Source organism: Panicum virgatum, chromosome 4K, assembly GCF_016808335.1.
Source record: "Panicum virgatum strain AP13 chromosome 4K, P.virgatum_v5, whole genome shotgun sequence".
Classification (NCBI taxonomy): domain Eukaryota; kingdom Viridiplantae; phylum Streptophyta; class Magnoliopsida; order Poales; family Poaceae; genus Panicum; species Panicum virgatum.
In genome coordinates, this window is record NC_053139.1 from 2,030,249 (window position 1) to 2,055,354 (window position 25,106).

The following is a 25,106-nucleotide window of genomic DNA, read 5'->3' on the forward strand; positions in this document are numbered from 1 at the left end:
GAGGCGACAGGCATTCATTTTTGGAAATTTCCTTATTCGGTCTATATTTTTGAAATTTTATTTCTTTTTAAATATAAAAATGAAAAAAGCGCTTGAGCACAAGCATCATGGGCCTAAGGCCCAGGTAGGCTGACCAGCCCATGAGAAAGTTGCAACCCCTTGCAACCGAGCCGCACCACGGCGCAGACGGCGGCGGCAACCGACTAATCACTAATCAGCGGCCGAGCGGGCGGCGGCGGCGGCGGCGGAGGAGGAGGAGTCGAGGAGATGCCGGGGAAGGGGCAGCGTCGGAGGGAGAAGAACTACCGGTCGGCGCACGGCGGGGACTCGCGCCTGCCCCCGCCGCCGAAGCAGCGGGAGCTCGAGGCCATCCCGTCCAAGCTCCGCCGCCTTATCGCCTTCCAGAACAAGCACGGCGACAACGCCAACGCCAACGCGCCCTCAGGTGACTAATCGCCTTTCCTCTCTCAGGCGCTGCAACTAGCACGTAGATAATCTGCCCAGTCTCTCCTGTTCGACTCCATGACCTGATCCTGTGAGCGTGCTGCTGCTGGTGTTTGTTGCTCAGGAGGTGCTCGTGCTCCCGGGAAGCAAGATGATGGGTTAGGGAAGAACAAACCAGCTAAAGACAAGGTAATTTCGGGGTAGAGTAGCTAGATTACGCTTTGCGTTTTTGTCCTCAACTCTGCACTTTACTCTAGTTCACCTGATTCACTGTGTGTTAAAGAGAATGTGATGTGCTATCTTCTTCACATTTTTCTGTGATGTTTATATAGAAAGCTAAGAAGCAGACCCCGGAGGCTCCAGCTGAAAGCAAAGCATCAGAGATTAAAGGCGCTGATGGTTCGGCTGCCGATGAGAACGTGAATGCTGAGGGAAGCAAGGGGAAGAGAAAGCGGGGGAAGGCTGTGGACCTTCGTTTCAAGGAATTGGAGGAGAACGTCTCAATTTCAAAGAAGCAAAAAAGGAAGAAGTAAGTCCTCCAGTAATGCCGTACGCATTAGGTCCACTGCTATCTCATTAGAAGGTGGAAACAATATCAACATGTTGTTCCATGAATTTCAGACATCTGGATGAGAAGAAAAAGAAGCGCAAGGGCAATAAGACGGAAAGTCTTCCAGATTTCCCTGGGCGTGAGAAAGTAAAATTTGGGGAAGTTGTTGAGGCCCCACCGAAGTTGTCATTCCCAAAGGTACCTTCACTTCTCCACATCACTATACGTGAATTCCGTTTGTATGATCTAGTTTCTGGATTACACATCGATGGTATTATACTTTTGTAGGTGAAGAGTGCTTTAGATGCTTCTCGTGAGATGCTAAGGAAAGAGGCGATTGAGAATTACAGAAATATCAAAGGCTGGACATCTAGGCCTGGACTCCAACTCCCAACACTAGCTGAAAATACATTCTTGTCATCATAGATATTTTATCTTTTTATTGTATCGTTAGCAAACTTACTCTGTTTACATCAGAGAAGTTTAGAGTATAGGTTTTGTAATCTGTACTCTCCTGTAAGCGATTCTGAGGCAAACATTTCTGTTTGGGTTCCATGTTTCTGTTTTTGTTTACATTCAAGTTGGGTCATTATTGTGTTCTTGCCAATAGGTATTATGCGATTAAGAAAGTATACTGAATGTCTGATCCATGGTTTTGGTTTTGGAAACATGCTGCCCATGTTTGGTTCTGTTACATTCTTTGACATGGCAATTAGAGTATAATATTATTCAGCATTCCTTTACTCAGCATGAGGTGTTTTTTTTTTCTAACTTGCACAAATTATAGTTGTCAAATAAGTAGTACACTTTTTTTGCAACAGTAACAAGTGATACAATAGTTTGTTTGGCAGTTCAAGTTGAACGTGGGTAGGCATACAAATGGAGGCCTTTATCCATGTGGAGGGTAAACATTGTTTTGTATGTAGCATCCTTGGACTCATCTGCCTGTTTGAACCTGAAGAAGTGTATCAGGGTGGCAGCCATGATCTTCATTTGCCTATATGCAAACTCCTTCCCCAAGCAAATACGGGGCCCCGCCTGATCATCGAAGAAAGACTTGTTAAATTCAAATTGCTGCCTAAAAAACATGACATTGACATCCCCTGGCTGAATGCAAATGTGATTAGGTTTGGTTGTTTAGATAGTTTGAGAGTTGATAGTACCTTCTATCATTGGCCTTACGTATTTATTTGCTACTTTGTTTGGACTGTAATTTTGTTTCTTTGGCGAGAGAGCAGGATTTGAATGCCACTATCTGCTAATATTCTAAACTTTATCTTTTCCTTTCTAATTATTTGCAAGAATCTAGGTACCTAGTATGGGCCGGTAATCTGATTTATGGTTGGATCTAGGTCCTCTCTAAGTATGTGAGAGCCAATTATACTTACATTGAAGGATACAAACTTGTAAGGACTCTCTTGCTGGAAGACTCCATTCACAAGCCATCTTTCAGGCCTGAAATCTTCAGCATCTTCACCCCAGAGGTATGTCATCCTTCCCATTGCATAAGTCATGTAATTCATTCCATCTCCTTTTATCACTCTATAACCATTAGGTAGTACATCATCTTCATCTGCCATCTTACTATCCTGTAAGAATGATGCAGAATAAGTTACCAAGGAAATACCATTTTTTTTTTGGAGCGGAAGGAAATGCCAATCTTGACACAAAATAAGTCTATGCAAATATCAGAATACAATGGTGAGTAGAGCTTTATTAAATTTATTTTCTGCGTAGCAACAAATTGTTATAGTTTACTAATTAATTTTCTTCTTCTGATTATTCTTGCTGAAAATTAATTGCACCATACTTAAAGGAAATTTACAATATATAACCTCTATTTTTATGCACTTGTAATAGGTAGTGCATTTCCACCGCAAAACCATCTATAAGCTCCTAGTTAAGTTCTTATTGCTAACTAAGGATTCACGGGTATTTTAATAACAACCTGCAGGTTATGAATTATGATAGTCATGTGCTGTATGATCCAAATTAGGCTAAATCATGATTGAATTTGTTTACTTGGACCCTAGTCTATACAAGATAAAGCCTAAAGAGAATTTATTTGTACCACTGGAACAGCTGGATACAGCCGTAGTGTCTCGGAGATCGCAGCATGGAGGTAGTGCATTTTGTCAATAGCGCCTTCGTTCAATTTTTCTGTGAAACGCTCTGTGTTGTTATCTTCCTTGTCCCACTCAACTGACTCCTTGATTTCAAGGGCAACTTTATCCTGCACTATAGGATTCTTGCAAAGCATGTAGAAGAACCATGTGAGAGTGTTCGCAGTCGTGTCTTTCCCAGCGATCAGGAAGTTTAGTACTATGTCACGCAGGTAACGATCATTCATTGTCTGAGGGTCCTTGTTGCTCTCTATTATGAATCTTGATAGTATGTCCTCTCTTGCTCTCTGCATGCACCATAAAGGAGAGTGTATAACTAAGAGAAGATTTTGCAGAAGTAAATTTGGTTAAAAATGGATATTGCAGAAGTGAAACTGTGCAATATGTTTAATTTGGCTACTAACAGTGGATTGTAGGATTGTTCAAAAATTGTTGGAGTATATGCTCCACAAGACATAAGAGCTGATAACTTATAAAATCATCCACTGCCCTTTAGATATGATTATTTTTAAATTTAGCTAGATTGCAAATGATGCTTGCAACGTCAACAGATCTAAATCAGTCCATCTCGGGACTGGACACCAGGATCTCTTATTTCAGTGCCAGATGAGTTTTATTCATTAGCTTTATTACTAAAAAAGCGTAAAAGAAACCAAAATACAGTATATACACATTAACAAACTTATATTCAGGGTAGAGTTTTGCAGCCCTTACATTATCTTGTCCATTCATTTGCTTTCTCTTTTGATGGATCAGCTTCATCACGAAGTCATCAATTATCTGAATATTCCTCTTAAGTTTGGCTTCTGATCCGATATTGAAATACCTTTTCAGCTGCCAGAATAGATCAACATATCGGTGATAAACAAGAGAGTTTGCCTCATCAAATGCATTGCTAAACTGAATGCTTGATTCATCTGATCCAGATAGTGTGTTCAGCTCGAAACCGAATCCCACTTTGAAGATAGAATCCATAGTTGCTTTCATCAAAAGGTCCTGAGACAAGGTGTTGCCATCCAATAATTATTCAATATTCATAAGGAGAAGTAGCAGGGTATTCTATGAATATGTATTGGAGCTTAATCTAGTCACTCAAGTTTTTTTCGAAGCATCCATCCTCAAACTGAACAAAATTAATCTTGTGTTAGCTTCACAAGATACCTGCATGTTTACAGTAACGCTAACACCTACTAGTATGGCCTCATATATCACTTAACGACAACATGCACTTTTGTGTCTAGTCATAGAGGTACCTGCATGTTTATAATATTTCCACTAGTTGCTGCAGAGGATATTGTATCTGCCAGCTTAGTAGCATTTGTTCTGAACACAACACTGCTGAATTCGCGGAGCACTTTGGTTGAGAACTCGTGGCTTGCAAGCTTCCTCTGGTGCTTCCAGTTCTCCCCATCTGTTGCGAAAATCCCATCCCCGAACAGATCCTTCATGACGCCATAATTGAAGGCCCCCTGTGTATAAGCATCAAACATGCTAAAAAGTGTGTCCATAGGCTCATTTTGTGATAATCAGCCCTAGTTAACTTAATCCGTTGTTTGCGATGTTAAATACTTTGATGTCGTGACAAAAGTAGAATAGATATTAACTTTAAATTGACTCTAAGCTGTATCATATTTTTTGCTCAGTTTACTGCAAGTCACTAGAGCTTGTTGAATGAAGATAGGGGCTATGAATAGATTGCTTATGATTACAGTAGGCTACTGAATCTGTTACGCCATTTGTTGCAGGATTCAATTAAGCTTCTGACATATAGAATGAGGAAGCTGTGAGGAAGCCGGGGGAGAAACTGAGAAAGGGAGGGGGAAAGTGATCTCGATGGCCATGGAAAAAGAAACCCACCCTGCTGTATTTACTGAAGCTGGTCTTGAGGACATGCTCGACGACGGCCGGGTCGGCGGTGCAGATCTCGCTGTGGCCAGGGTAGACCAGCCTGCTGGTGCGGTGCTCCAGCGCGTACCTGACATGCTCGTCGAACAGCCTGTCGAAGTTGCTGAGCTGCCGGAACACCGTCCCGATGAGCGGCGGCCGGTCCCGGTCTCGCCAGGCGTATTCCCTGAAGCAGAAGGCGGCGAAGGACGCGACGACGCGGAGGATGTAGAGGGCCACCGCCAGCACGGCCGCGGCGAGCACCGAGAGCAAGCACAGGCCCGCTGTTGCCGCGAGGGAGGCGGGCAGCTGGGAAGCCATTGGAGGGAGCTGCCGCTGCTGCTTCCTTCTTGCTCAGACTAAGGTGAACATATATATTCTTCAGACATGAAATTGACCTTTGTTTTTTTTTTTAAAACTAACCGGCCTTTGGTTTGGTCGTTGATGTTGTGCTCTGGAGTCTGGATTGGAACAACGTGACTCCTAAGATACTGTAACAATATAGGATATCAGACAGCGATAGCAAAGGCCAAAGGGAGTGGCAGCTTCACGAGAACGTCAGCACGGACGTCAGACGTGGCAGTTGGGCGTTATCCATCAGTGCTTCTGCGGCGCTGACACGGACAACAGACCAATGGCCGACAGTCCAAGGTTTCGTATCTGTTGATCCAAGTAGATGCCGACGTATAGTACGACCGGAACTTGCATTGAAAATAAGTTGCTTCATTTCACATCGAAAATTTACAACATCAAAAACTCATTGAATGTATCGGTGTCGTCCTCTTTGACATTAGGGCCTGTCGAGCTGGAAAAAACATCGGGGCCTTGGGTGGCTTTCTATCTATCTTTTTTTTTTTTTGAGGGGTTTCTATCTATCTTCTGAAAGATGGCTAATCTTTATATCTTTAAAACCACTAACAGCCCAATAACAGTAGTAGAAGTCCAGTCCATTTGTTTGACTCTACCGCAACACTGCTGATTAGCGCGCAGATCCTTTTTATGCAAACCAGCAAGTTAGGCCTCCTCCAAAGGCCGGGGACATCGCGAGCTAAACTAATTCTTTAATCGATGAATAGTGGTAAATACCTCCCGCTAGCGCTCCAGTTCTCGCTGGGCGATTAAGAAAATGTTTGTCATTCGATAGCTAGTTTGTGATTTGAGGATGCATCGGCCATCTTTTTAATGGTATAATTAGAGTACAACAAATAAGTCTTATTTTAAGACTATGACCCATGCTTGCTTCTTTATTGTCCTTTTACATGTACTCGTCATGAGTTTTCACTAACTATAGCTTGTTTGGCCCTTCATGCTGAACGTGGGTATGCATACAAATGAAGGCCTTTGTCCATGTGGAGGTTAAACATTACTTTGTACATTGGTTCCTTGGATTCATCTTCCAGTTTGAACCTGAAGAAATGTACCCAGAGTAGCAGCCATGATCTTCATCTGCCTGTACGCAAATTCCCTCCCCCAAACAGATCCGGTTGTCCAATGATGCAGCATGATATTTTCCTACTTCAGTTATACTTGTAACTTGTAAGGGTTCTCTTGCTGGAAGATTCCATTCACGAAAACACAAGCCATCTTTCAGGGCTGAATTCTTCAGCGTCTGCTCCCCATGGGTATTATTTCATCCTTCCCATGGCATAAATCATGTAGTTCACCCCATCTCCTTTAATCACTCTACGGTCAAGAAAGAGCAGCCTGCTGGTGCTGTGGGCAAGCGCGTACTTGACGTGCTCATCGAAGAGCCTGTAAAAGTTCTTGAGCATCCATCCTGAACGCTATCCCGACAAGCAGTGGCCGGTCGAGAGCTCTCCGGGCATACTCTCTGATGCAGATGACGGCGAAGGAAGCAACAACACCCAGGATGCAGAGGGTCACCGCCAGCACGGCCATGGCGAGAGCTGAAAGCAAGCACAAGCCAGCAGTTGCCGCGAGCAGTGGCGGAGCTTGACCTTGAATTTTAGATAAATAAGGGGGGCACTCTTTTGCTACAGTAATGAACAGTATTCATTTTACTATTCACGTAGTGGGAATTTTCATTGGCCAGGGGGCCCCTTGGCCCCAATGAAGCTCCGCCACTGGCCGCGAGGAAGGAGAGCTGGGAAGCCATTGGAGCTGCTGCTGCTCACTCAGAGCAAGATGACCGTTTGTTTGGTTCGGCCATTGACCATGGGCGTCAAATTTACAGAACAAACGGCGTGTGATCCGCTTCGCTATTACTCCTAGTCCAGTGTCCATGTTTAACTGATTACCTTATTATATTTGTTGAAAAACGTGTTCGGTCGGGAAAAAATTTTATTACATTTGTGGAGTGTCCTGTGGCCAACGCCAGCGACACAGCGAGCGACAGGGCAGCGTGACCCTTTGAGCCAACAATAATTAAATTGATCAGTTGGGCAGCAAGGGGTGACAGCAAACTTGGCGGGGCCATCGGCAACGACGTGTAGAGTCAGAGGGTGTTTGGTTCATGGGATTTATGCAAAAATTCTTGATATTTTAGTCCCTAAAGAACTAAACAGAAGAGATTTTTGGGGGCTAAAGTGCTAGTTGGAGCTAAAGAATCAAAAGCCCCTTTTAAGGAATTTTTTTGGGGACTTAAAGCCTACGTGAGACCTACTATTCCGCCTCTACCCCGGTCCCCACCTTTTGGATGGATGCAGCTTAAGAGTAATACGATACTTCGTACACTCTAGTTTCACCCACTTTTGTGATAATGGCATGATTGTGGAGCAATCCGAGGTTTTCTTCGTCAACGGTGTGCCCTATAGTTTCACCCACTTTTGCGACCGTATTCTTTTCGGAATTAAGAGTGACTAATAGTCTGACAGCGCTATCCTACCAACATCCGAGGCATGTGAACACTGCACCAGAAATGGCAGTGCTTGGAACTCTGGATTTCATGTGAAGCTCCTCCTGTCCAAGTGGACTTCTGTCCATAGATAGAAGCCTAGTCCTCGCAGTGGAAAAATAAGCCCTGGTCCTGCAATCCTCAAAGTGTTGGTAAACATCATTTCTTTTTTTTTTTTTGCGGGTAAGCATCATTTTCAAGGCACCTATATGGCACGCTTTAATGCAGTTATGACTGCAGACAGTTGTATCCCGCTTTTTAGTGGTTACAAAATATGGGAAAAAGGATTTTATAAAGCAATATAGGGTATTTAATTTATTGGCGAAAGAAAAAAAATACAAGCTATGGTTTCTTCACAAAAGGACCTAACACAAACCCTTCTTGCTCAACTATTGCAGCACCCCACCAGAAAGAACTCGCCATCATATCATCTGAAAATCGTTGAAAAAATCGATTGAAATCTAACAAGAAAATCAGTCATCAAAAATATAATAATAAATGATAAAATTGGCCAAACATTGGCACGGACCAAGCGAGCCCATAATCTAGGTCTGTACAGCCGACGAAAATCTCTGGTACCGACATATCAGCCTGAGCCCGTTTATTTCAGTTTATAGCTGATTTTAAAAGGCTCGATTTTATTCTTCAAAAAAGGCTCGATTTAAAAAAAAATCCAAACAAACAGTACCGATCTAGTAGAAAGCAAACGATTGGCCCATGCATTCCGGTCTAAATTCTCTTTGGCCCAGTAAACGTTAGTGTCGGCCCACGAACCCAGCCCGATCACACCACATGCCTTGCTTGCCGCGGACCTTTCCTCAAGGCAACAACCCGATCGCCCACGCCAGCCTCTCCCCAACTCGATCAAACCGCGCAAAGAAAAACCCACCGAAATTCCCCCAAAATTCAGATTCCACCAGCAATCTCGAACCCCGATGCTGGCGGCCTCCATCAGCTCCGGCCCCCTCGCCTCCAGCGCATGAGCTTCCTCCGCGCGCTCGCGGACACCTTCTCCTCGCTGCTCTTCTCGTCGGGGGGCGGGGCGCTGCCCATGGACGCGGCGGGGGCGGCGCCGTCGCCGGCGTCGGTGGTGGGGGAGCGCGTGGCGGTGAAGCTCAGGGGCTACTTCGAGCTCGCCAAGGAGGAGATCGACAAGGCCGTGCGCGCCGAGGAGTGGGGCCTCCCCGACGACGCCACCGCGCACTACCGCAACGCGCTGCGCGTCATGCTCGAGGCCAAGGCCGCACGGGTCCCCGACGCCGTCTCCTCCAGGTGCGTCCGCGTCTAGTTCCCGTCGCGGCTAGGGCTTCTGTGTGTTGGCGGTAACTGGTTAGTGGGTGCCCCTGTGGAGCTTGCAGCGAGAGGGGGCAGGTCAGGGTGTACCAGGAGAAGATCGCCAAGTGGCAGACGCAGGTCGAGGAGCGACTCAGAGTGCTTGGGCAGAGAAGTGGTGAAGGTGACTACTCATTCTCTTACTAATTCAGCTGCATTTTGACAATTCACTGCAAAGTTTGTGAAATGTGATCGGCTATGTGTACTTTCTTCTAGGATAATCTGTTAGTTTAGCTGCTCCAAAATATGGATTATCAACTTATCATTTATTCGTTCAGCTAGTGAGCTGTTCAAATGCTTCATAATCTGTTCTGTACTGCTGTGGAATATGTGCTGCTATAATTTGTCTTTGGATATAGTGCAAGGATGTTTGACTTTTTCATTGTCTTTTGTTTTGTGTAGAGTGCACAATTTTTTACTGCTTATCTTATTTGCTTTAGTTCCTTGGGAGTTAATTTGTGTTATCTTGTCTGTGGTTTTCAGGAGCTGCTGCTTCAGTAGTGCCAAAGAAGGTATAGTTTCTGGACTTCTAGCTGCACATGCGGTATTATATTGTATCAAACTTCTGTTTCATAGCTCAACTGATTTTTTGTAGCTCAAGAAGGAGATATTTGTTTGGTGTCTTCATCTAGGTTGTCTGGCATGGACACTTATAGTGTAATGTCATATATCTGTCTTGTTTTAGCATGAAGCAGGCTGCAGGCATCTATTTTATGCAAAACCAGTGTGTCCTTTGTTTTTCACTTTTTCTCCTCTCCTGCCCTATTAGTTCACTGTATGTTGATATGGTGCAATGCTCTACTTGTTGGCCATGTTCTAGGGGTAAACAAAACTTGTTAAGCCAGGGACTTTTGCTCATGTGGACTTGTCTGAGAAAATTTTGTTTCAATTCTGTAATATCAAGCATTAGAAAAATGACAACATAATTTTTGTAGGTTGGTGCAAGCAATCCTATTAATAGGACAGCAAAACCAGCACCAAGTAGTGTCCAAAAGTCTACTTTGCAGAATAGCCCTACCTTCAACAGAGGTGGCCAAGCATCTACACATCAGAGGATTAGCAGCGGAGGTTCCAAACCTGTTCAAAAGGCTGGTGCAAGCTATGATGACAAGCTTGTTGAAATGATTAATACAACCATTGTGGACAGAAGCCCTGCTGTTAAATGGAGTGATGTTGGTAGGTTGCAAATAATTTGTCTATACTCCAGTAAAACATCCGTCACAGTATCCTTGATCAACCATTTATTTGCAGCTGGTCTCGACAAGGCTAAGCAAGCGCTCATGGAAATGGTTATTTTGCCTACTAAACGAAGGGATTTATTCACCGGACTTCGGAGACCTGCTAGAGGTAAGCTTCTGCATTCTGAAATTGTCCTTTTTCTACACTTGTTCTATAAATAGGAAAATCCGATTACATTTCATTTCATCTTTTAGGTTTGCTTCTCTTTGGTCCACCTGGGAATGGAAAAACGATGCTTGCTAAAGCTGTTGCATCAGAATCTGAAGCAACGTTTTTTAATGTTTCGGCTTCTTCATTGACATCAAAGTGGGTATGTGATTATCCTTCCCTTTTGACAATTTAATGTAGTGGCTTATCTAAATTAACTCATTCTTTCAATGGCAAAACAGGTTGGAGAAGCTGAAAAGCTTGTCCGGACACTTTTCATGGTTGCTATTGGTAGGCAACCATCTGTTATTTTTATGGATGAGGTCCGTGTTACAAACCCTTTATGCTGTAAGCATTTGTAGTTAGCTTCCATTTTCCCAACATTCCCTACCAATTTGTTAGAATGGTGATTCATCGTTGAGAGAAAAGGAAAAAACGCTGGTGCCTAGAAGCTGTGATTTATTTGAAACATACAACTATTAGACAGAGAAAATATGTAAGTTCCATTTTCCACAAAACAGTGGAATGCATTAAGCACTAAATTCTGGTCTTAGTCTGTATGGACTAATGATTTCATCTACACTTCACTTCTTCTGGTAGTCCAGTGATCCCATTGGTTTTAATTGTGATAGATTTGCTGCATACTGCTCAAGAAATCTATTTGAAACACAATGATTAATTTACTTTCATCTTGTGGCCTTGCAAGTAAAATCTTTCTGAATATTAGGTCTAGTGAGCAAAAAGATGTTATCTGTATACTGTTAGTTCAATTGTCATTTAATATTCTTAGAGTATTGAACTATATTTGGTTGGTTATTTACTTATGTGATTATATAGATGGTTTCATATTTAGTTGTTTTCTTGTAATATTGGAATCTGAGGCTTCTTTATGGTGGCTGGCTGGCTGGCTTTTACTGTGCAGATTGATAGTGTCATGTCTACAAGGTTAGCTAACGAGAATGACGCTAGCAGGCGATTGAAATCTGAATTCCTTATCCAGTTTGATGGAGTGTCCTCGAACCCAGATGATTTAGTAATTGTTATAGGTTAGCATCTTTATCTTTCTCTAGTGGTTTAATTATGCTTTGCTTTTACCTTGTGTTTGCCCTATAGCGAAATATTTATGATATTTCGCAGTCACAATTGTAAGTTACAAATCTTGAAATCCCATGCTGAAGCGTTTCTTTCATAAGGACAGTAACTTTTGGTTTGGTAATGCCTGTTGCTTGATTCACTGCTGCTTAGGGCTCGATATCCTGTATTTGGTTTCAGTTTATTGCTTCCCTGAAATTATTTAAAAAAACACACACATTTGAGTTGCTATGCAAATGACCCTCAATTTCACTTCTTAGTACTAGGTTTTCATTACTTAAGTAGCCTTGGCTAGGACTTGCAAAACTTGTTCTTCTTGGGGTGGCATTTCTGAAACAGCATCCAGCATTATAGAGCATATTATATGAGCTGTCATCAGTAATTTAGTCTAATTAATATGAAACAGTTTACGTTGTCAGCTTTTAGTGTCCCCTTTTCTCACAGTTATAGTTTTATTAAATAAAAAGGACATTGCAAACTAATAATTGGTTTCTATGTTACCAAAATGTGGTTTTTATTTGGCAATGTATTATCTGAGTTATCTTTTTATTTTCTCGATATTTTTGGTTGATGGCAATTCTTTGTTTAGGGGCTACTAATAAACCTCAAGAGTTGGATGATGCTGTTCTTCGAAGACTGGTAAGATTTATCGCAACATATATGGAGTGTTACTGCTTTTTGTTGGGCTCAGAGTTTATCCTTCATGAAAGCTGCACCCATTTCCGCAACATATATGGAGTGTTACTGCTTTTTGTTGGGCTCAGAGTTTATCCTTCATGAAAGCTGCACCCATTTCCTGACACATCTTTGCCTCAGTCTATTGTGTTAGCCGGAGAGTTCTTTCTGAAACCGGAATGACATAAAACCGTTTTACAAGTTACCACTAGCAGTTTCTTGTGTTTTCCAATATATCTTTTAGTAAATCGGATGGCTACTATGCAATGGTCTATTTATGTTGAGAATAAGCTACTATCCAAAAAATCCACTTTGAGGATTGGGTACTTTGCTTATTATACTGGTGGTGCGACATGTAATTCAGCAAGGCTGTTGTATCATTATTCTGTTCTATTACTGTTTTAGTCAATGAATGAGTCATGGGTGGTAGATGGTCCTTGAAACATTGGTGGAGTGTTGTGCACTTATTTTTCTCAATAATAGTTTACTGTGCCGCCTTCATTTTTCTATATTCTGAATGCCACTGTTTTCAATCTTATAAACAGGTAAAGAGAATCTATGTGCCACTACCTGATCCAAATGTACGGAGGTTACTTCTGAAAAATCAGCTCAAGGGACATGCATTTAAATTGTCCAGTAAGTGCTCCAGGGTTTTGATTGGTAGCTATTCATTATGTTTGTATAAATTGAAACCTAATCTGGAAATGGTTCCTGACAGATTATGATTTTGAGAGACTTGCTGTGGAGACTGAAGGTATTTTCTTTTCTGGTATATGGTGATTTTGAAAAGATGGCCTATGTGGTCCTTTTGTGCTGAAACAGTTTTGTTTCTAGGATATTCTGGAAGTGACCTGAGAGCCTTGTGTGAGGAAGCTGCAATGATGCCAATAAGGGAACTTGGTCCACAGAATATTCTTACTATTAAAGCAAACCAGGTACATTTTTTAAAACAATCTGAACATAGGTATATTTCTTTCGGGTTTTATTCATGGTTACATAACAGTTGAAACAAACTTCTAGTCATCTCTCTACGGATAAGAATGGGAATGTCAACATGCAAAGCAAGCTAACCCCGTTTATGTAACCTGTTTTATAGTTGCGACCTTTGAGGTACGAAGACTTCAAGAACGCCATGACTGTGATTAGGCCAAGCTTGCAGAAGAGCAAATGGGACGAACTGGAGAAGTGGAACGAGGAGTTCGGTTCCAGCTGACAATGGTGCTCACCGTCTGCTGATCAGGCAGCCCTAGTTCTATTTGTACATGATTCCCTCGACATGATGGCTTACACAAGTGGCCACTTTGCTTTGTGCTTACCCATTGCGTCTGCATTTGATACGACACGATACAACTATACAAGCAGAAGTCTGTTGTGTCCTGTCTGTAGCTGTGTAAATGCAGCACAAGAAAATACAGCTGGTCGGGCCGAGGGCAGATTAAAGCTGTCATCATGGTGTAAAAAGAAACAATGATTTCTAACTTCAAAACATGGTCAGAATGAAGTTTCACTGCGTGCATGCCAGCACCTCTTGTAAGTTACAACTGCTGAGAGTGGTTGAATGCCATGCAATTGTCCTCTAGCATTCCATTTCTGAATTCTGACATGGCACTCCATCCCTGATCCTGAAGGAAGCCGTTCTTGGCTTGGAGCACGAATGCAGGATGGATCATCTCGCCGGGGACGGGAGGGGACCCCGAGCCTCCCCGCGCGGGAGGGGAGAGGGAGGCAACGTGCCGGATCGACGTCTACGCCCGCAGGCCCAACGCCTCGCGTCGCGTTCGGTTCGCGGCTTACCCACTGGGCACCAGCGGCACGGGCGAACGCGCATGTGCCGGCGCCCAGACCCGGATCTCGCGCGGCGCCGGCGCGGACAGGCAGGCACGCAGGGTGCCGCTGGTCCTCCACTCCACTGCGCTCTGTTGCCGTGCGCGCGCTCCGGATCACAGTCATAGCGCTGAGCTCGCCACGGCGAGGTCCCCTGCCGCCGGCTGCCGGTGACGGCGGCGGCGGCGTTGCCCCAGGACACCGAAGTTGATCAGGGAGCGGTGTGTTTTGAAGCAGGTGAAGATCGCCGAAGTTGTTAAAAGTTAGGAGAGCGACGGATGGATATCCTCTCTGCTGACACGGCGATGCATGCGTTGACATGCTACTGCTGTGCTTGGAGGCGTCAGAGATTCAAGAGCGATGCCCTGCTGGCCTATCTATCATCGGTGCAATCATGGCTTAGGATTCCCGTTTAGGTGAGCGAGATCGAACCGTCTTGATGAGAGTCCGCAGCAGCTGCATTGTTGAGCGAGATGATCAGTCGTGCGAGAGAGACCCAGGCTGGGCCGCAGTGAATTTATCTTTTCTATCTTTTTTTTTTGGGAATGGATAGATAGATCGTGGTGCTGGGGCCCACGTGCCTGCGCGCCATGTGGTGGCTGGGCCCCGCGATTTGGCCCGGAATGTTCTTGCTACCATGCATGTGAAGTTCCCCCAACTGATCCACACATGCCGTGCCGGCCTGGTTGGTGATTCAGAGGCTCGGGCACGACGGCCACGGCACCAATCGGAGCTGGGCATTGTACTAGCTAGCCCTGCTCCTCCCCTAGCTTGCTCATCGGAGTTAGCAGCCAAATTCGTTGCAAAACTCGATTCAGAAAAACAAAATCGTAGCAAAACAGACAGCGTGAGGACATTGCTGCTGCTAAACACTCCGTCTAAACTTCAAAAATAATTAAAGGACGAACATCTTTGAAAAAAAAAACAATACTTAAGGAAAGCTTTGTGACAAGACTTCAGTAGAAGAAGAGGGAACAAATGGTGGCGTGGGCCCGGTACGGCGGATACGGAGCCGGCCGTGGCGCAGGGCGGAGGCCGGAGGCGACGCCGCTTTCCGGTTGGCATGACCGCCCCTAGAGAACCTCTCACATCCCACCCACAGGCGTGACAGGCCACAGCTACAAGCTACTCCGTAGCTCGCACAAACACGCGCAAGCAATCACATGTCCCGGCCTCACAGGTCACATGAGTGACCAGATCCATGGAGGCGAGGCAGAGCCGGCCGGCCGGCCTATCGCTCCGGCCATTGCCATGATGGGTGTGCCTCGGTTTTTGAGGCACTGGGATGGGTGGGCGCGCTCCGGCTGGATTCACGTCACGTCAGGCATGGCCGTGGCCTGATGGCCATCACTCTTTTCCTCCCCTTTCACCTCGACCTCGATCTCTTTCCTTGCACACATCGAGAGGTGGGATTGAAAGAAACCTTCCGGGAGGAGTACTATAGGACCCTCTTTGGGGCCATGCAACCGAGTGAGTGCCTCTACAAGCTAGCAGGGCAGCAATTGCTGCTCCTCCTACCACAACTCGAATAAGAGGCTAGTTTAATTAAAAAAAAAAGGCTAGGCAGTGCTCGATGCTACAGTGATCTAGACGCGCTCAAAAGATGGTCATTGGACAGTATACTGTTGTAGGAGCAAGGGTAGAGGCTAGACCGCCAGAGAAAGATGGACAGTGCACTGTGCTGTAGCCTTGTAGGATTTTCTTCAAAAAAAAATAACCATAGGATCTTTTTGCTTCATCATTGGGGTTTCATTAAGGCTCAATTTAGAAATGCAGGTGTTTTCCCACAAATAATTGAAGTCTTTTTCATGAAATTTCTGCCGTAACACTCAAACAAATAATGCTTGGAAATTGCTGTATATGCGGACCAGAAATTGACTCCGTCATTCTTGTGCTTTGCACTCATTTTTCCTTTTCCATATATGGGGGGAAATAGACAATTGTGATTCATATGACGTGTATTTTCCTCTCAGAGAATGGAGCTATAGTCTATGTATGTATGTGCTCACATGAGACAACTGTGGTACAACTAACCCATTTTCACATGCTGTAAAACAACCTCTGAGAGTAAGTATTATAGCAGATTGCAAGAAGACTAAATGCTTAGGTGGAGGAGAGAGAAGAAGAGAGAGAGGAGAGGTGAGCTGCAAGCTTACAGCCAGTTTGGGCACAAGAATCAAGAAACCTTGTGAGAGGGACATGTGGGCCTTATATTAATGATGAAGGACTAAACTAGTTGGCTAAGAAGTAGGCTATAAGAATTTTTACAGCCAACAATTGCCTATATTATTAATCTTGCTCCGAAGAGCCAGCAATGAGCACTTCTAGAAGTAGTCCCTAGGTCACAACCGCAAAACAGTGCTCCACATTGTTGGCTGTTATTGGCCTTATCTCTTCATCCTGCACACCAATGCAAGTGAGTAGTAACAAACTTTTTCTCTCATCTAGCTTCCCCTAGTTGGCTAGTTCTGGGGCTGCCATCATCATGCTGGCTCTGCCTCCTCCTCCACATCACATGGCCTGTGTCAGCAAATAATATGCCCACTGGACCCAGTAAGGGGGCATCAGTACCACTGTGCCTTTCTCCTTTTGGTGTGTTACAATGGTTTCTTACACATCACCACTCACTATTTCTTAAAAAAAACATCACCCCTCACTACATGAAGTATAAAAATTCTTTTTGAAAAAGGAAGTATAAAAATTCTTGACCCCCTTTCGGCATATGGATGTGTATGGTGCAGGGCTTACTTTTCTTTTTGCCAATACATGAGATTAGGTCTGCATTGTGTGGGTAGGGCTGGATTAGATGTGAGGCTGGTGCATGCAATGCAGTCGTGGTCCATGGTGTGGCTCCTCATTCTCTTTGCAGAGGGGCAGCTTGCTTGCCTTGTAGCTGTGTTGTGGATAAGAAGCCAAATTTAAATCACATAGGAAATCATATCGAAAAGTCAAGAAGGATGGGCTCATGATCCTTGAGCTGGGTGTGTAGATATATCACAGTATGTAGCATATGTCCTCATATATATATTTGCATTGGTCAATGCCATGAATATTTTAAAATCCTTGCATGGGCACATATGCACTATAGCCACTTTCGAAAATCTTTTTTTTTGAAGTAAACTTTCCGAAAATCTCTACCTACACTTTTTGGAAGCCATATGGGCTGTGTTCCAAAATTTCTCTATCCAAACTTCACTATTCACCTATCACATCAAATATCTTGACTCATGCATGGAGCATTAAATGTAGGTAAATAAAAAAATTAAGTGTATAATTTTGATGTACACGACGAGACGAATCTTTTGAGCCTAGTTAGATCATGGTAGGATAACAATTACCACAAACAAACAAAAAGTGCTACAGTGTCCGATATGCCTCTTTTTACCACTATTTTACGGATCTAAACACAATCATGGTTCTTCCATCATGTCTTCCTCATTAGGAGAGATAGAGATTCTATGATGGGTTCAATCAATCCATCCCCATGTGTATGCATGGTCCTAGCCACTCTACACATGCCTACATGGCACATACGGTCATAACCATCAATAATACGAACCAAAAGAGCACTGTGAGGCCAGAGGATACGCTACTACTGTTCACCTGCTCGCGCCTGCCTGCACCTGCATTATCCATTGTACACTCAGCTGCAACAATGCCCCGCCCTATTTAGTTTCATTTCTTGCACCGAAGAAGATGGAGAAGAAAACTGAACGGAAACGGCCTGTTTAATTCTAAAAAAATTTCAACAGTACATGTCACATCAAATTTTTAGATACATGCATGAAGCACTAAATATAGTTGAAAAAAATAACTAATGACACCGTCTAACTGATTAGCACGAGCTGAATCTTTTAAACATAATTAGTTCATAATTAAATATTAATTGACAAATAATAGCGAAAGTGTCAGAATAAAAAAAATCGTGAACTAAACAAGGCCGAAAAAGAATCACTATTCTCATGATCACCAGGCCGTGGTTTTGTGTGCACAGTAATGTCACACCCGGTTTTAAGAACAAAACCGAATGCATAACTATATGTATGCCAGGATCAAGTTTCATACATATAGAGACATCATAAGTGAATAATCAGTAACAGTATCACGTAAAAGAGAATTAAAACAAATAAAAGACTATCAGAGTTTACAGCTTATCCTGGAAACGAAGGCTTCAAACTTCACAGGCAGTCGACTGGGGGTTGCGTACGCCTAGAACTCAGCAACATCTTCAAAAAGACTTCACCACAACTTTCTCCTTCTGAGCAGCAATAAGCAAGGGTGAGTACACTTATGGTTGGTACTCAGCAAGGCCACAAGAAATAACCAGAATATGATTTAAATCCATCTTTAAGTTTATTAATCATGTGAGGGTCCAAGCCGCTCTTGACCGTGAGCACGGCTAACTGGTTAGTTTTAACTCTGCAGAGGTTGTACACATTCACCACAATTCGCGTAAAAGTTCCGAAGAACTTTGAACCCAACCACGCATATATGCTGATCAGGCACAATACCACACTTCCGAGGTGTAATTGCATAGGGACGCTACAAGGCCTTTACAAAGAATCCCTATATGTATGTGTTGGTCCCTGCCGTTGCGGTCCCTCAGAAGACACAGCTTCCATCACCCGCTCCACAACACAAACTCATAACCACCAAGCAAAACAACCCCAACACAACATATAGTTCATTTAATTACTTAGCCAAGACCAGAGCCATATAGTATTGTGGTTGTACGGTTTTCTTGGGTGGTTCTCCATGTTCCAATTAAATCATATAATCATGTAAATAAAGCATAGATAGAAAGATGGTTAGGGTCACTTGCCTTTTTCCAACGAAAAGCTACTCTTACTGCTCTTCAACTTTTGCTCACTTGGAACTCTTGATTCTTCAATCTTCGAACAGCGATTCTTCTACTCGAAGCAATTATGGGCAAACATACAAAGCAAACAAAAAGATACATCTAAGAACAATACACCAAAACAAAAGAAAGGCTTTAAAAGAGCGTACTAAAGGATAGGGCTCGTTGCTATGGTTACACTAGCGCAAGAAACACAGAAAACGGAACTAGAAACAAATCTATGGACTAAACGGTGCTTCAGGTATCTAGTCGTGATTAACTATAGAGTTAAGAGCTAGCGGAAAAGATTTGCAAGACACAGAAAATTATGCTCAAAGAGGATAACAAGGTCATAAAGCTATCGCACACGTCACAAGGATCACGTGAGCGCGAGAATCGATGAAAACGGAGTTAAAACGAAGAAGTTATGGCTAAAACAAGATTCTAGGGGGCTTATTTGTGAAGAAACAGAGCTTCTAGGGGCTAGATCTGAAGAAACCAGGGACCTAAATATAATTAAACCTTATACTTGGGGGTTAGCCTGTAAAACTACAGCTCCTGGACGGCAAGTTCAATTTTGTAAAAGCGCAGGGGTTAAAACAAAATAAACAGGACTGGTTCGCAAATACTTTTGAACTGCCATGGACCGCGGCTTGATTTCTATAAAAGAGAGGGGCTCTTATGAAAAACTACTTAGAGTTGACCGGTATCTGGATCTATTGACTCGGGTTAGACCTAAACTCGATCGCTGGATCTCGATCGGACGGTTCAGAATGGGTGGGGCGACCGGGCGGCGGCGCTGGGCGACCGGCAGCGAGGCGTGGCGGCGGCGTGGCGGCGGCGCGCGGCGGCGGGTCACCGGAGTTGGCCAAACTTGGCCTTCCGGCTCGGCTCGGCTTGGGTTTTGGACAGAAAGTGAGCATGCACGACGACGAACTCGACTAGGGGGTCCGCACGGGGCTTTGGCAAGAGGAACAGGGCTCACGGCGTCCACCAGAGGCGGCGGAGCGCCGGCGAGCGGCTGCGCAGGCGAGAGAACGAGATAGGGAGGGATAAGGAAACAGAGAGCATCCTCACCACGACGCGAACCTTCGGGGCGGAGAAAACATCGAGGGGAAACGGCGGAATGGCGGCGCGACGCGGAGCTCCGAGCTCGGCAATGGCGGCTCGCGAGCTAGGGTTTGGGGAGGTGGCGGCGGCAGCGGCTCGGAGGGGGCCCAAGGAGGGTCGAGGGGCTCCGCTTATATAGGGGCGCGCGGCTCCTAGGCGTGCGGGCCACGGCAGCGCGGGGAGACGTGCGGCGGCCGGACTCCGCGGGAGTCCGTTTGTCGCGGGGAGACGACCCCGACAGGCGGGCCCCGCCTGTCGGTGGCTGCGGGAGGGAAAGGCCGGGACGGGCTGGGCCGGAGGAAAGGAAAAGGCAACGGGCCGGCGATGGGGTTTTGGGCCGCGGGAAGGAAAAGGAAAAGGAGGGAAAGAGAGAAAGATTGGGCCGGCCGGGCTAAAAAGGTTTGGGTGAAAAAGAAAAGTTTTATATTTTCTGAAGCCGATTCAAATGCTTTTAATTTAAATTCGAATTAAAAAATTAAATTTAAACCGAACAACAAACAATAAAACAATGCATTGCAGCATGAATGCGACACAAACAAAACAACCTCAATTAATTTAGAAAACAACCAATATATTTTATTTTATACTAATTTCTCTGTGAAGAAAAATAAATATTGAGAAAATTTTAAAATTGTGAGAAAATTGTTATTTTATTTTTAATTTTAATCACATCCTGAAATCCAAAAATTAGTAAGGAGAAAAAGGCTGCCGAAATGTTGTTGCTGATTGATGGGACCCGTGATCTTGCACAAATAAGGGACCCTGTTGCTCGGCACACAGCAGCTGCAGAACAGCTGCATTCCTTGGTTGTGCGCACACTGTACCTATTGTTTGCAGTAGAAATTAGTGGCCAATTTAAGAGCATGTTTTATAACTCAGCACGCCGGCTGCTGGGCAGGCATGCGCCGGCTTCCGCGCCCGCTGCAGGCTGCATGCTCGCGTTTTAGTGCCTGTAGGCCCACGAGCAAAGAAGAGAATGCCGGATTGAGCCGGCGGGGAGTGGAGCGCCGGATTTATTCTCTCTTCTCTCTTCTCCGAGTGAGATCCGGCCTTCTTGCAGTCGACCGTAATACCTGCTCTAAGAAAATTCCCCTCATGGATCAGTGCATTCCTACAAAACCTTAGACGTGATTTTAATTTGTTTAAAAATCTGAACATGTAAATACTAATTTTATCTGGGGCTGCTAAACCAGTCAGTGATCAACTCAAACAGCTCAGAGCTTCAGAACGTTGCAGGGAAGCTGAAAGCGAAACCATCCTGACATCAGACCCGGGAGAAGATGGAAACAGTTCATTGTTATATGTACTGTTGCTGTTGGTCCCCTATCAAGCACTGCACAATGTCTATCTCGTTTTCTCACCGATGCTTTCTCCAACGTATACAGTTCTTCAGATTAACAGAACAAAACTAAAACCAAACAAGGTACAGGAGATGCATGAGATGCAGAAATATGAAATCTTGCCAAGAGCTGGGCCGGTTGTATATACAAGCAACTACTAGCATTGCTGCAGCAATGGCAAGTTGGCAAAAATGCAGACTCCACAATGGCATGGAGCAGCAACCTTTTGACTAGTCCAAAACTAGGCACGCAGCCCTTGTCCCATGTGTCATGCATGCCCGGCCCTGTGAGGCTGTGACCCAGGCAGCCATAGCCCATAGCTGACTTGTGATGAGTTGCAAGCAGAGCTAGAGCTGCCTGTGCTGCGGTTGCTTGGCCTTGCCCAGCTCTAAAGGTCCCTGCATGCAGTTATTGCTCGGCAGTTACAAAGGTGCAACGCCTTTGCACAGTTGTGGCTAGGCTTTCGGCCAGGCCAGGCCAGCAAAAACAAACAGAGAGCAAGGGTTGGATGCATGTCCCTCTTTGGCTCCTCTCTCTCTCCTTACACACACATACAGAGAGAGAGGTTGGAATGTTCATATTTGTTTGCATGTGGTGTGCATGAGTATTGAGTACTGTGCAACCAACAGCTCTCTATCTATGTGGCTGGCTGGCTACCTAGCTAGCTGCTTTGTGCCTATTTTTCCTCTATTGATATGCTACTTGGTCTGCATTGTTTCTTTTCTTTTTTTGAAAATAAGCCTGCATTGTTTCCTGTTCTCTCTCTTTAGTCATTACTTGCCTGCTGGCTCGTGTTGTCACACACACACACACAGCCAAGCTAGGTGAGAGTTGTACAGAGCGCCTTGTGATCGATTCAGCTCTAGCCATGGTGATGAAGGCTGCAAAGCCTGAGGCTATACTCGGTGTGAGCCTGAGCTGAGTGTTTTTATGACTCGTGCTGTCATGCATGCATGCATGAGAGGAGAGCTAGGGCCGTGTTTAGTTGCCCTTTGTAAAAATTTTGAAAAGACATCTTTTTATTTTTGAAGTACTAAACATAGACTAATCACAAAAATAATTGCAGAACTCGTCTGTAAATCGCGAGACGAATCTAATGACCCTAATTAATCCGTCATTAGAGGTTATTTACTGTAGCATTACTGTAGCAATTTAGCATCTAATTACAGCCTAATTGGGTTCATTAGATTCGTCTCGCCATTTACAGACAGCAGTCGCAATGCGTTTTTTATTTCGTCTAGATTTAAGTCTTCATGCATGTGCCGGAAATTTTTTTTGGAATTTTGATTTTTGTAACTAAACACGGCCCTAATAATAAGCCTCTGCTAGTAGTATTTCTCTGACGTGGTGCTCATGGAGTACTTGCTTGTCTCGCATCCAGCCTACAAGGAGCAGGATCAGCCAGCAGCCAAGCAATGCATTGGGCAGCTCAAAGGAAGAAGATCGAAGCAGCAGCAGGCAGCAGCGAGGAGCGCATCAGCTTTGTCAGGGGGCACAAGAAGCTTGAAACACACGTGAAAAAAGAGAGACAAAGATTTAATTCGAGACGATGTTTGGGCACATCACTGCATTGTACGATCATATCTATCCTCGCCCCATGATCGACTGATATGCAAACGACTTATTTTCAGAACGAAAAGCGATTCACCTTTGCAAAACTATAATTTTTTTGACTAACTGTTGGTTTAAACTTACAAAGTTTGGACTTTTTTCCAAATCAAAATTCTCCGTACATTGATGTTCCAAGGCCGTATGTATTCCTCATGAGCTGCAACTACTGCATGCATAGATCGATTGGCCTGCAAATAAAGTTGCAACTCCAATAGTGTAATGTGCATTTGGCCTCCCCATGCATTGCCTTAACTGTTACCAATTCAGTTCGATCGATCTCGGATCCTGCAACGCAGCGTGCTCGTCTTGGATCGATCAACGAAATAAAGTGTGGGTTAACTAACTCCATTATATTCCTGCAGCAGCAGCAGCAGCTAGACATACACTACTATTATTGTATATAGACGAATTAACTCCTTTCATTGCTTACGTTGCAAACATGTCTACAATAACAGTGACGATGTGTGTGCACGAGATGACGCAGAGGCACAGCACCTATTCCATTGCAAATGGGCAATGGCCTTGCATTCGCAGCCGTCTCGATCATGGACCAAGTGTGAGCGAGAGCCTGAACGCTGCTGCCCGCAGCAGGGGCAGCGGCAGCAGGAGTTACTTCGATCGCGGCTTCAATTCGAGCAGGGCCTGGTGGCTCTCTGCGGAGTGCGTTCTGAATTTCTGCTAGTACGCTGGGTGCAGGAACCGATGCGGGGCAAGCATTTGCAGACGCAGGGAGAAGTAGATGCTGCTCACGGAGGGATCAGATTCAGTTTCAGAGGGCTGTGTTTGTGTAGTGTGGCGTTAATGCACGGCCTTGATTAATTTGGTACGCCACCCATGTAGGTACGCGTGCCGGCATTGGAACGGGGGACGGGCTCAAATTTTGGAGGGAACAGCCCCCAACATTCGTTTCTTCTTCGAAGAAAAAACAAAAAAAAGACATTTTTGTCCTTATACAACCATAGCCCGAACATTTTCGTCCGATCTTTTTTCAAATGCTGATTTGGAAATCTCCATTTTTTGAGTGCAAGAACAACCTTTTCTTTTAATTTGCATGGAGTTTGTTCGAACAAATGTATACCTAGCTAGGATATGGTTACACTATGAGGCACATCAATTTGTGTACACTATGTTTATTGGTACTTTGGTAGGTATGCTATCTCATGCCCTAATCCCATGGAGTCATGGCCACATGGTGCTGTACTCCGCTCTAAAACCCAGGCCCCAACCATGATTAATTAACCAATAATTGCAGTCACGACCAGTATAGTCCTCCTCCTCCTCGCATTATCAGCAGCATCTCCTTACCTTGAGACCCTGACGAGCCTTCCGTTCCGCCATGGGCGACAGCTCGTACGGTTGCACGGCTGGTCGTGGTCAGGTGAGCAGTGGCCTGGCAATGGCCGGTGGTGACCACGAGGAGGATGAGGAGGGGGACGCCGTCACGACGCCGCCGCTCTCCAATCTCCTCCACCCACTCCGCCGCCGCCGCTCGCAGCGCCGCAGTCACAACCCCGGCGTGACCCAGCCCAGCCCGGTACAGTACAGTACAATCCCTGCACGTACAAAAGGCCGCAGTGCAGGATGGCCCACGATGCGCAGCCACACGGGAGGCCACAGGGTTCGCCCCCGCGGAGACGATCCCGCCCGGTAACCGACTGGCGGGCGGGCGCCTCTCCTTTTACGCGCGCGCGAGCTCGCCCGCCCCTTTGCCCCGCTGGAACGTCCACCCACACTCGCCGACAGGTGGGTCCAGGATCCCCTGTCGTCGATTGTCAGCCGCTGCTTGTGCCACCGACAGGTGGTCTCGGCGCACGGCGGACCCATATGTCAGTGACGTTACAGCCTGGCGGCCGCAACGTGCCAAACGGGGCGGAGCAGTTTGAAAACAGGAGGCCCACGGGCCCCCACGGGCTACACGTATCCCCTCTGCGACGGGCCCAGTCTCTGGCGCGGTGGGCCCGGGACCGTCAGCCTTAACACCCCCTCCTCCTCCTCTCTCTCTCTCCTACCACCACCCTAGTACCCTACCACGCTCTCGCTCTGC

The 25,106-nt window shown here is 45.2% G+C and overlaps 3 protein-coding genes across 4 annotated transcripts; 2 read left to right on the top strand and 1 right to left on the bottom strand.

The window, feature by feature from the left end:
• Positions 1 to 150: 150 nt before the first annotated feature.
• Positions 151 to 1,601, top strand: LOC120702471. Its single transcript, XM_039986286.1, has 5 exons — positions 151 to 445; positions 569 to 633; positions 777 to 973; positions 1,066 to 1,192; positions 1,283 to 1,601. Exons 1-5 carry the CDS (start codon positions 268 to 270, stop codon positions 1,418 to 1,420), a joined length of 705 nt encoding a protein of 234 aa, XP_039842220.1. The 5' UTR covers positions 151 to 267; the 3' UTR covers positions 1,421 to 1,601.
• Positions 1,602 to 1,706: 105 nt separating this feature from the next.
• On the bottom strand, positions 1,707 to 5,402 carry LOC120702469 (cytochrome P450 704C1-like). 2 transcript variants are annotated; one of them, XM_039986281.1, is made up of 6 exons: positions 4,975 to 5,402; positions 4,371 to 4,586; positions 3,832 to 4,113; positions 3,066 to 3,404; positions 2,383 to 2,583; positions 1,707 to 2,032 (listed from the first exon to the last, which is right to left on the bottom strand). In XM_039986281.1, the coding sequence occupies exons 1-6, from the start codon at positions 5,320 to 5,322 to the stop codon at positions 1,847 to 1,849; spliced, it is 1,572 nt and encodes a 523-aa protein (XP_039842215.1). In that variant the 5' UTR covers positions 5,323 to 5,402; the 3' UTR covers positions 1,707 to 1,846. The 2 variants fall into 2 exon arrangements, with proteins under 2 accessions (XP_039842215.1, XP_039842216.1); XM_039986282.1 differs by lacking the exon at positions 3,832 to 4,113.
• Positions 5,403 to 8,675: 3,273 nt separating this feature from the next.
• On the top strand, positions 8,676 to 13,881 carry LOC120702473 (spastin-like). Its single transcript, XM_039986287.1, has 13 exons — positions 8,676 to 9,127; positions 9,214 to 9,311; positions 9,671 to 9,699; positions 10,123 to 10,363; positions 10,439 to 10,534; positions 10,621 to 10,736; positions 10,816 to 10,896; positions 11,496 to 11,619; positions 12,255 to 12,304; positions 12,886 to 12,976; positions 13,059 to 13,094; positions 13,175 to 13,275; positions 13,437 to 13,881. Exons 1-13 carry the CDS (start codon positions 8,835 to 8,837, stop codon positions 13,551 to 13,553), a joined length of 1,473 nt encoding a protein of 490 aa, XP_039842221.1. The 5' UTR covers positions 8,676 to 8,834; the 3' UTR covers positions 13,554 to 13,881.
• Positions 13,882 to 25,106: the final 11,225 nt, after the last annotated feature.